Raw genomic sequence first — 12,573 nt, 5'->3', positions numbered from 1 at the left:
AGCCTGTTTAAAAATTAGATTTTATTTTTTTATTTATCAGATTTTATTGACTCACAAATATATCACTCACAAAATAAAAGTCTGCTCCTCAGTTTTGTCTAGATCACTGATGGCTAACTCGACTGTGAGTTTAAAAGTTTTCAAGTTAAATCCAGCAAGTGTTACTAAATTCTATCAAAGTTATAATTGCAGTTAATTTCAGTGTTAATATCTAAGCAGTAGGGTTTTTTTTTTTTATGTCAGAGCCACAACACGAACGTGCTGGACAGAGCAAACAACACACCGACACCATCACTGCTGTCTAAACCCTGAACTGCTCCTACACATCTGTCTCTGCCAGGTTTTGATTTGCAGACCCTTCACTCAGTGATTGTGTTGAAACACAGACAAAGATGAGCAGCCCTCAATCTGAATATTTGACTCCTGCAATGAGACGTCTTTTGTCTGTGCTGAAGTGACTCTCTTCAGTCTGACTGCTGAGAAATGAGGGTAGCAAAGTGTCACTGATGAGGAGAAACCCTCCTCTTGTTTCCTCAGCTGCACAAACTGAAGAAGTTGGTTTCACATGCACACAGTGACACTGCATGTAAAGCCTAATTTTGGCAGAAACTCACTATATTTACTCAGGCACTTTACTGAAGTACAATTCTGATGTACTAATACTTTCAACTTCATGTCTACTCCCCTCACAACCCTGTCTCCTAGAAATTATGTTTCTATGAAACTAAATTGCAACAGCAAATAGATTCAGAGGCAACATGTGAATGAATGAAGCTACACATTTAGTAACAACAGCAGAGTTACTACGAGGTCATTTGGGCAGATGGATGACTGTCACACCAAAGACATGGGCCCATGTTCACAAAGCATTTTATCTTACAACTAAGAGTTCTCCTAAATGTCACTGAAAGTTTCTAACCAAAAGTTTTCTCACAACCTGCTGAGACAAACGTTTTGTAAGGAAAAGCGAAAACTCCCAGGCTAAGTTGTTGCTATGACTGACGTCAATTTTCATGGACAAGCTCGCTCGCAGGAACCTCAGAGATTGGTTGATGAAAAATAAATAAATAAATAAACAAATACAAATTAGATAACAACAGATTAGGTGCTGTTTACAAAAGTAATGCATTCTCCAAAATGCATCTGTATGATAATGTTTGTGTCGACCCGGGAGAATTTAATTTTACTATAAAAACTTACATTCAATTCACTCAATGGGAAAATAGAAAATAAAAAACTCACCTGTTTCAGACGACCTAACTAAACCTAACTGGGAGCCTATTAGCTACAGGCTGTTGTAACTGTACCTGTTGTAATGTAGCTGTGGTGTGTTAGAACTGTGCAGGCAGCATTGAACAGAATGATGATGGTGTGATATTTTTTTTTTTTGAAGAGATGTTATTGCACATTCACAAGCTCCACAACGATCATTATTCCCTTGTGATTGAGTTGTATCTTTTAAGTAATTCCGCATCGTTTAACGTTTCCAAAACACTGCAACATGGTATGACGGCAGCCCCTTTAAAATTCTTTGTGATTTGGTCTTAGTGATTTAGGAGTCCTCTCCACTAATTCTAACTACTCCCAGACTTAGGTGCTTCTTTTAGCACTTAGTGGCTTTGCGAATTACTCCTTGTCAGAAGAATTTGGAGTGCTAAAGTTAGGACTGACACACCCATTATTTTTAGGAGTTTCTCCTAAATTCTGTATAAAACTAGACCTGGATCTTTCCAAAATACTTAACCAAGAGTCTGAACATAACCATATGAAAGCTTTAAAATGCTATAATCACTACTGCAAGATCAGATATTTTTATTATTTATATTTTACTAATATATTCAGTATCAACATATAATGTCCCGGGTTTGCAAGGTAAGTTGGACCCAAATGCAGCCAACACATGGGAGACGGTGCAGGCAGGTTTATTTAACCAAAATCAGACATGAACAGACGTGAACAAACCCTGAACTAAAAAGACGAACCGACACAGACAAAGGGGAGCACAAGGACTATATAGACACAGGAGGCAAGGTGATTGCACACAGGTGAAACACATTAGGGCGGGGCAAACAATCACTACACAGAAACAAGACAGGAAGCGAAACACTGAGACACACAAGGAAACCTTATTACAAAATAAAACAGGAAGTGACAAAAACTCCAAAACAAAACTAACAAAAAGTGTCTGCCATGGCAAACCATGACATATAACTGTAAAATCAAATATTTAAATCAACAGCACACCCTTATTATACCCCAATAGAAAATGTAATCTGGTCTCAAATACCTTTCCGGAACATGTATTTATTATTGCAGTTGAGTTGTATAGAGGAGACAGGGTTGTTTTTTGATCAGCGCTGAGCATGTGTGAAATGTTGAAGTAAAGGTTAACTGGCCCTTTGACATGTAAGAGGTCTGCACCTCCATTACATTTAGGAAACAAAGAAATATTGTTTTACTTCGCCACGTTTATCTAACATTCATGGTAATATATAAAATAAACAGAATAACCTCAGTCAGTTACAAAATGAAAGGGCTAAGAATAAGAAGCACTGATATAAACCATTTTTCATAATAAGCAAAAGTAAGATACTTGAATTAATTTTCTAATGATACTGTATTACTGTCACTCAAGACTTCTACATGTGATGGAGCGATTTTACATGATGTGATCACTACTTCTGTTTTGAATGAAACACCTGAGGTTTAACTTTCTGCATTTGTGTTGTCAGGGGAAACCAGGGGTTACAAAGGGAAACAGTAGATTTTGAATATAAATGGCAGATTTTTGGGTTTTGCATACATTAATGAGTGCTGGCTTACTTATGCTGTACCTTGATTTGATACCTTGACCGGATTTTTTATTTTTAAACATTTTATGTTTGTATTATACATAAAAAATATATACTAGATTTCATTATATTTTTATAATAATAATAATAATACATTTTATTTAAAGGCGCCTTTCTTGGCACTCAAGGACACCGTACAAAGTTACACAAATTGAGATTAAAAACACATTAAAAAGAAGCAACAATAAAAATGAAATATAAAAATAAAAACAATACAAAAGTGACAGAGCAATTGGCATCAGATGGAAAAGGCAGTTTTAAACAGATGTGTTTTGAGTTGTGATTTGAAATGGGGGAATGAATGGATATTTCTGAGTTGGGGTGGTAGTAGATTCCAGAGACGGGGAGCAGAGCAGCTGAATGCTCTACTCCCCATGGTGGTGAGACGGGCGGAGGGGACAGACAGGTGTGTGGAGGAAGATGATCTGAGGGAGCGGGAGGGAGTGGGAACATGAAGGAGGTCGGACAGATATGGGGGGGCGAGGTTGTGGATGGCCTTAAATGTTAATAGAAGGACTTTGAAATGAATACGGAACTGAACCGGTAGCCAGTGGAGCTGTTGGAGGACAGGAGTGATGTGGTGGATGGAGGGGGTACGAGTAATGATACGGGCAGCTGTGTTCTGGACCAATTGAAGTTTATGGAGGGATTTAAGAGGGAGGCCGAAGAGGAGAGAGTTACAGTAATCCAGACGGGAAGTGATGAGGCTGTGGACAAGGATGGCGGCAGTGTGGGGGGTAAGGGAGGGGCGGAGGCGATTAATGTTTCGTAGGTGGAAGTATGCAGACCGGGTAATGTTATTGATGTGGGATTGAAAGGATAGTGTGCTGTCAAGGATGACACCCAGACTCTTAACCTGGGGGGAGGGTGAAACAGAGGAGTTATCAATAGTGAGAGAAAAACTGTTGGTTTTGGATAAAGTAAATTTGGTGCCAATGAGGAGAACCTCGGTTTTGTTACTGTTTAATTTAAGGAAGTTTAGAGTGAACCAGGTTTTTATTTCAGTGATGCAATCAGTTAGGGAGGTGGGCGGGAGAGTGGATGAGGGTTTAGTGGAGAGGTAGAGCTGGTTGTCATCAGCGTAACAGTTGAAGTCAATGTTGAATTTGCGGAAGATATTTCCGAGGGGAAGGAGGTAGATGATGAAGAGGAGGGGCCCCAGGACAGAGCCCTGGGGCACACCGGAAGTGACGGGGGAGGGGATGGATTTAAAGAACTTGAGTTGAATGAACTGAGTGCGGCCAGAGAGGTAAGATGTGAACTAGTCTAATGGAGTGTGGGTGATGCCAATGGAAGACAGCCTGTTGAGGAGAGTGGTGTGACAGATGGTATCAAAGGCTGCGCTCAGGTCGAGGAGGATGAGGATGGTGAGGAGTCCAGAATCAGCTGCCATCAGGAGGTCGTTGGTGATTTTGATGAGTGCTGTTTCAGTGCTGTGGAGTGGGCGGAAACCGGACTGGAACTGTTCATACAGGTTATTGTGGGATAGGTGAGAATGGAGTTGGGAAGCAACTGTTTTTTCGAGGATTTTGGAGATGAAGGGTAGATTGGAGATAGGACGGACGTTGTTGAAGTTGGAGGGGTCGGCGCCAGGTTTTTTCAGAATTGGAGTAATGGCAGCAGTTTTGAAAGATGTAGGGACAGTTCCATTGGTGAGAGAGGATATGGCGTAATATTTAATACTATGCAATATATTAAGGTGCACTCAGTCAGTTTGTTCGTCTTCAGTCAGTTTGTTCATCTTGAGGAGAATCACTTAGTCTGTGAGAACAGTTGCATAATGTTTTCAAGACTGATAAAAATAACTGTGATTATGATCATAATGATGATGTCACTAGGGTTATCCCAGCTCAATATTTCAGACATTAGGTCCACAGTGTGAATGAGGAGGTGTGTGTATGTGTGTGTAGTGAGTCTCTGTGGATGTAATGACAGATAATTGGTTGTAAAGCACAGATTGAAAAGAGGCTGCTAACGAGTTTCTGTTCATGTGAAGAGTTAAACTCAAAAATGAATGTGTTTGTGTGTGTGTGTGTGTGTAAGACAAGGATGTGTGAGTGTGTCTGTGTGTGTGTGTATCTGAAGCAGTAGCTCTGTGTGTGTGATTGTGTGAATGTCCTTCACTGGGTACTAATATCACACGCACACATGCACACAGCAGATGTTCATTGAAATGAATGATGGAGTAGATTTCCATTTGAATGCTGAGTGAAAGTTATTATGGTGCAGCTGTAGAGAGGCTGCATCACTGATACCTTGTGTGTGTGTGTGTGTGTGTGTGTGTGTGTGTGTGTGTGTGTGCCTGCGTGCCTGCGTGCGCGTGTGTGTAGAAACATGATGTCAGTCATAGTGTCAGGTATAAATGACGAGCCAGGTGCGTGTGAGTGTGGAGGCGAAGTGGAGTCAGACGTGGTGTGTGCCTGATAGAGGTCAGCTGGTTGTTGATGCATCAAATTACCATATGAATGGCGACTCTCAGCTGTTTCCAGGAGGAAGTAGAATACATGTTAAAAACACATTAACTGTTGTCATTGGTACCACAAAGAACCCACCTGGAAACACAAACCCTTTTGTAAGCATGTCTTCTCAGATGAGCAGGTAATCAGTGTTAAACTTAAAGGTCTGTTGAAAAAAAAAATCCAAACAATCAATGGACGCTTAGGGAATTCCCTCAACAAGGGCTAATCAGTTAGTGAGCAGTCGTTTTCCATTGTAATGAGGCTGAGCAGGAAGAAACAGACAACTTATTCTAACTTTTGAGAAAACTTTTCAAACAGCCAAAGGGTTTAGGGATTAGAACAATTTAGAGATGATCTGTATTAGGCCAGAGAGTAAACACGTGATCACCCTGCAGAATCAGACTTCTACATTTTTTGATGCTGTAAAGGAGCCAATGAGGATGGTGGTCATCCATTACAATCATAGAACACACAACTCAGATATTATCCCCTCCACAACTTAGGTAACTTATGTACAGAGGCAAACTAAGCAGCCCCCCAGCGGTCATACTGTTGAGGAAAACTAGTGTGCCAGGTTTGCTGAACCAATGGATGGTTGTGCGGTAGTTTTGAAGTAAGACCTCCAGTGTATTGCCCATTGTAAGAGCTCTGAATGGCACCCACATCTCTGCTTTGTTTCATAGCTGAAATAGTTTCCACCAATTAGAAAACAATTGACCAACCAATGCTGAGCTGGCAGGCTTAAGAATGAGAAGATCATCAACTTATGTCACTTTTTTTCATAATAATGTAATTTAAAACAAATGAGATACAACATGTTAGTCATTGTATGTTCCTTTTCTATAAAGCACAAGTTGGACTATATCGTAAAATTACATGTCAGAATTATCCCATATTTAGAAGTTGTTCAAATTGATCATTGTACGTGTATGAATACGAGAACTGTAGTACAGCTGGCATCACTGTCACGGGTGAAGGAAGTTAGAATTGAGGGTGGGTGGAGGTGAGACAGCTCCAGAAAGATCTCAGAAAACAAAAACAACTGTTAAATCTTTGGAAAAACATTTTGGATTTTGTGAACACAGCTTCACTGACGTCTGACAGTGTGTGGACTGCGGATAGCAGCATCTAGTGGCCATTGGAGGAAGTGCAGCTAATCGTGCTTCAGCTCTGACTCACTCAGCTGTGGTGGCTGATTGGTTTAGATCTATCCTCCCGTGTCTCCGGTGTTTAGTGTCTCTGACTAATTCCTGGGCATGTGTAGTGGTCTGTGTTTGTGTATCAGTGTGCAGTTGTTGGTGTGGTGAAGCTGCAGCAGCTCAGAGTTTAAAGGAAATCGTTAGCTCTTAATTAGAGCATTACTGCAGTGATAAAGTTACACCTCCACATAATGATGTATCGATGGCAGGCACGCAAACACAACTCACCTCCTCTACTAACTTTTTACCTTATCTCTCTTCCTGTCTTTTTCTCTCATATGTGCTCTTTCATTTCTTCCTTTACACACCCACCTGTTTTCTTTTTGCTTAATATCTCTGTTACACTTTTTCACATGCAAATATTTCCTTTTTTTCCTTCCTCCTTTCTTTTTCCTTCAAACTTTTAAACATCTCCGTGTTCTTTCTTTCTCTGTCCTTTTTTTCTTTCACCCCCCTTCCATCTTGCTTTTCTTTAATATCTTCCCTTCCTTCTTTTTCAGCCATGTTGAACAATCACATATACGGGTGGTGTTCTGTTGTCTGTGCCGGCTACATGACGTTCCTGGGTGTGTGTGTGTGTGTGTTTGTGTGTTTGCTGACAGGCAGAATGTTTGTTGTCATGGAGCGCTGACAGCTCCGTGCTACACGAAGCCCTTCAGGCTTCGTCCTCGACTCTGTTCAGGCTCAAAATGGCTTCTGTCTCACATCTCTGCACTCACAGTCACGAGCCACCGCAGTGTTTTCCAAGACCACATTCAACCACAGCAGAGATGAAACATGGCAGCCGCCCCGCCCTCCTGCCAATCTGTTTATAATCTAGTGAGCCTGTTGACACTATACTTACCTGAACATGTTTGACTCCACATCCCAACAGGTTGAGCTGCTCGCATTGATCAGACTGAATCCAGACTCCGCTGCTTCACTCAAAAGTTTGAGTGTTAAAATTTAATTTTTAGGGTTTAAAAATAAGTTTTCAGGTTCAAAGAAATGTTTTGGACACTATGCTTATTGCTTTTCTTGATGAGAGTTAGATGAGAAGATCAATATCTTTCAGCTAAATAAGCTGTTTAGCTAACCCTCTGTCCAAAGGTAATAAAGTACCTTTAATCTAATCTATAGCACCTCTAAAGCTAAGAAATAAACACATTGTATGAAGTTTTTTTGTTTATGTGTGTGCTTTTAAGGGGGTTACAGACTAACACGTCTGTTATTGGATGGAAGTAGTATTTCCTGCAGTCTCTGCTGGTTGCCTGGAAACCTAATGGTACGTCTCCAGACAAAATCGTACAAACCAGTTGTTTGCGTAGCATACTGTTGCTTTAACTGTCCTGAAGTCTTATCGGATGTTACATTTAGAACACAAGACTGCAATGACTATGATTCCATATTTAGAATATAGAAATATACTGTGTGAAAATATGCCATGAAACCTGCTGAAAGCATGTGCTGAAACCTACGCAGACACGGAGCACCAAATACCAACTGTCTGGAGTCGTGTTTGCATCCTGACAAATAGAAATTAGCATATGGATGTTCCACTGTGTTCACAAGTTAGCTGCTAACTTTGCCTGTTTGATGTCTGGAGATGTAAATGTACAGAACTGCCTTCTGCTGCTGGAAACCAAGTTAATGAGAACACATGAGAAGTTTGTGTCTGTACAACTATGATTATAGGTTTTCATTTGTTAGGGCAGTTTCTACTGTGGAACCCCTCACTTGTATTGTTCCAGGTTATCTTACTAAATTCTGTCTGGACATTGTCCTCTTGCCACCATCGTCCAGGTGAGAAAAGATCTGAGTTGTGAAAATTTTGATCCACTCATCTGAGTCACATTCAGATAGTACATTATAGAGTGGTGCAGTGAGTGGACGTTTGCTGCCTCTCAGGTTACAAACAGGCTGCCTTATCTTATTGCTGAAGGTTATTGATGTTGTTGAAAAGAAGATAGTGCCGATTCAACTTTTTTTTTTTTTTTCAGTCACATACAGCAGATATTGTTTTGTATCAGGAGAAAATGGACACAGTGACCTTCCACATCCTGACATGATGAGGGTTAGGGTTAGGGTCAACCAAAAACCAAACTACCTGGTTAACTGATGTACACTGTCACTGCTGTGTTAACCTTTAAACTGAGGCTTGAATGCAGAAATGGCAACAACCAACAGACAAATACCTGAAATGTCAAATGAATTTGCAGCTGACCACGAGGAGATGGATGTGTAATGATCCATGGAGGGTAATGAGATCAAACTCATCAGCTCCTCACTAAATAAACTGTACACTGCAACTGAGGAGTTTGTAATTGTGTTAATTAATCTGTAAATAACGGAGGTCATTACAGAAGCTCACTAATGTGAAACACAATGGTGAAGGAAACATGTTCCTCTGTTGTTTATGTGTTGTATTGCTTCTTTTATTTTTGCAGTGCCTCCTCAGTTTCTGAACTACCCAACCAACACGTACGCCTACGAGTCCACCGACATCGAGCTGGAGTGTGCTGTGACAGGAAACCCACCACCGACGGTACGCTGGATGAAGAATGGAGAGGAAGTGATACCCAGCGACTACTTCCAGATAGTGGTGAGTCAAATACAACCTAGAGACATTTATAGATATATACTGCATCCATACATCTCTTTGAAACTGTGAGGACAGGCCCAAGTGACCTCACAATGATGCTCTAACAGAAGTTGATCTGCAATAAAGCTACTGTGATTTAATCCTTCTAGAACAGAACAACATGGACAACAGTAAAAAATGTGTATGTGTGTGTGTGTGTGTGTGTGTGTGTGTGTGTGTGTGTGTGTGTGTCTGGCTGTGTGTGTGTGCAGGCTCTGCCTCCTCACACCCAAATCAGACCCAGCTGGGATTGAGCCCCGTCTCCCTCAAAATCATATCATCACATCACAGTAATTCTGTAGACTACAGAGATGTTTGATATAATTTCTACACCTAACCGATGTTAACAACGAGCTCTATAGGGTACTGCTGTCAATCACATAGCATCAGATGTTTCAGGCATGTAGTCTCTAATTGCGCTAAAATGACCATCTGACATTCAATCAAATGGTTTTGTTTTTTATTATACAGAGGTGTTTCTGTTATTTAGCCTACCTTCAGTGATAAGAATGGGGGGGGGGGGGGGGGGTGGTGGTAGCAAACCCACAGTATAACCACTAAAATAAAGTACAATACACAACTGTACACAACCACATGCACATACAAGCACACACATATTCACAGTGCTGATTTGACTTATACATGCTCTCATACTTGAGAGTAATAAGTGTAAGAGTTCATGAGTCTAATTAGCCAATAAGAATCAGATTTGTTCATTTCTCCCTGGATACTGGGCTAGTAGCACTTGCCTGTGTGTGTGTGGGCGTGTGTGGCTGTGTTTGTAAACATCACAGAGATCAAAGAGTCTCTTAACGAACTGTTTTGAACACGTGTCTAGCTGGAAGACACAGAGCTGACACAGAGCTGAGTGTGATTTTGGCTTGGCAAGCCTCTCAAACGACTGCTATTTCTGAAAAAACTGTAACTCCTATCATAACTATTAGCGGACCATGAGCGACACAAGACCTTCATGCACAGAATATGTGGCTTTGGTGTTTCTAGAGCCAAAAATGTGGAAACAGGAGTGAATTACAAAAGAGAGTCACTTGATTTTTCTCTGGAAAACAGCTCCTGAATTTGTATTGCAGTCAATGGGAGGTGGAGGGAACTCCCATCACTTTAAGGCTCACTGTTCAAATTCTGTAAGTCTCTGTGATTAGGTAGACACTTGCTACGAATCAGCACAAATTAGTCTACTACCTAGGAAGCAGTGATGTGTGAAGACTGAAATATGTGGCCAGAAGGATTTACACAGGAGTTACACAGAATCTTCTAAGAGGAGTTCTAGAGCTTCTCCCACTCTAGCGATGATGTCATCCACTCTAGCGATGATGTCATCCACTCTAGCCCCGAACATTCTATGCAATACACATCCATTATAAACTCAAAAATGATCCGAGAAAAGCATAAAATAACTAAAACTGTCAGAAATCAATTGAATACAAGTTTAATAGCTTAAAGGCTTTTGTACAGTTTAAAATTTGAAAGAAGTCTGTAACTGAAAATATGCTGAAGTAGTTGAAGTTCAAAGAGGCTGAAGTTTTCACGGATTGGAATGGCAACAATAGCAGAAAAGCTTAATATTTCGAATACTATAAATAATACAAATAAGGAAAATAATAGCACCCTTCTCCTGAAAAAGCTGCACATTTTGATATCCTATATTAGTATGAATGAGTCAGCATTGACACTAATAAGTATGCAGGCTATAATATATATATGTAATATATGCCTTCAATGCCATTGCATTGCAGGCACATAATTACATAGATAGATAGATAGATAGATAGATAGATAGATAGATAGATACTTTATTTATTAATTATTAATTAGTCCACATCTTTTGGCTGAGGTGTTGTATAGCCTGATGGCAGTGGGAACAAAGGATCTCCTGAACCTCTCTGTTCTGCAGCGCAGTGAGATGAGACGTTTGCTGCAGCTGTAGCTGCTTCTCTGTCCTGCCAGAATGTTGTGGAGAGGATGGTTGGTATTGTCCAAGATGGCCTCCATCTTACATTGCATGTATCTCTCCACAACAATCCAGAGTATGTCCAGACTCCTGCCAAGCACAGTCAGCTTTTTTGACCAGCTTATCTAGTCTTCTTGTGTTCATGTCGGACATGCTGCTGCCCCAGCAGACTGCAGCATAAAAAGGTACTTTGGCCACCACTGACTGATAAAACATGTGCAGCATTTTATTGCAGACGTCAAAGGACCTGAGCCTCCTGAAGAAAAAGAGCCAGCTCTGCCCCTTCCATGGCATCCATGTTCAGGGACCAGTCCAGTTTACTGTCCAGGTGCACACCTTGGTACTTATAAGTGTGCACTACAAGTAGGGCCTAGACCTCCGAAAGTCGATAACCATCTCCTTAGTCCTGGAGGTGTTCAGATTGAGTCAGTTCTTGTCGTTCCATTCACTGAAGGCCAATTGTCAGATCCCCGTACTCCTCTTCCTGCCCAAACAAGATGTATGACAGAATTTTTTGTTTTGATTAACCTTCTTGTAGAAACCTTTTAGTTCTATCATTAGTCTTCCTTTGCAACTTAAAAAATTCACACTCAATATTAACCAAAAAAACACCCACTTAACTTACTTTCTCTCCTTTACCATACTTGGTCTACCCCAGTCACATCACATGAGGTCAAACAGTGTATAAATACAGTGTTTGGGACTTAACAAACCTGTGTGTTTTACTTTAACCAGAAGTAATGACTGTGTGTGAACTGTAACCAAACAAAATGGAAAACAAGGTCTGCAAGTTGTTGGTCAATGATGGAACTAAGGTAAAACTACAATGGCCGACAGAGGCAAACGCGCTGCAATGGCCAAAAACACTCACCTTGACCATAAGCTCAAGCTTATACTCAAGGTGTTCCACTTGGCACTCCCCTAGAGGCCTGCAGCAGTTCTTTTGTGTTGTCTGATTATACAGCACTTTTTTCTGTTGCATTTGTTTTGGGCGTTTGTGTGTTTTTGTTGTTGCATTGTTGCTGTATTTGCAGCGTGTTTGCTGTTAATGTCTTTGTTTTGGCTTCCTGCAGCTTGTTTTTTCATTTGCAGCATGTTCCCGTTATATTTGTTTTGTATTTTGATGTGTTTTTGAATTAGCATTGTTTATGATTTTGCAGCTTGTTTCTCCTATTGGAAGGGTTTTGGGCAGTTGCAGCACATTCACCCTTGTCTGCCACTGTATAGAACAATTAACATTAGCATTAAATTAAGAAAACAATATGGCCATTCTGGTTCTCCCTCACTTTGTCACACTGAGATGACTGCACCAGTCTGCCACTTATAAAGTAAAACGAAATATTTGAAAATAAATAAATAAACCAAAGGAAAAAAAGAAACTCAAACAAATACCTTAGATTAGAATATAAAAGGAGCTGTCATCAGAGAGGACAAGAGCTATCAACTGCATCCAGATACAGACTTTTGAACAAGT

At 40.5% G+C, this 12,573-nt stretch overlaps 1 protein-coding gene across 2 annotated transcripts in view; it reads left to right on the top strand.

The window, feature by feature from the left end:
- Window positions 1–12,573, top strand: part of dcc (DCC netrin 1 receptor) — a 287,897-nt gene that overhangs the window by 119,294 nt on the left and 156,030 nt on the right. For both annotated transcript variants that reach the window (XM_056403378.1, XM_056403377.1), the window contains exon 6: window positions 8,937–9,091. In XM_056403378.1, coding sequence (XP_056259353.1) covers window positions 8,937–9,091 — 155 coding nt within the window. The remainder of the gene's footprint in view (window positions 1–8,936; window positions 9,092–12,573) is intronic.

The sequence above is a fragment of the Seriola aureovittata genome, chromosome 18, assembly GCF_021018895.1.
Source record: "Seriola aureovittata isolate HTS-2021-v1 ecotype China chromosome 18, ASM2101889v1, whole genome shotgun sequence".
Lineage (NCBI taxonomy): Eukaryota > Metazoa > Chordata > Actinopteri > Carangiformes > Carangidae > Seriola > Seriola aureovittata.
This window is presented reverse-complemented; position numbering and strand designations above follow the sequence as displayed.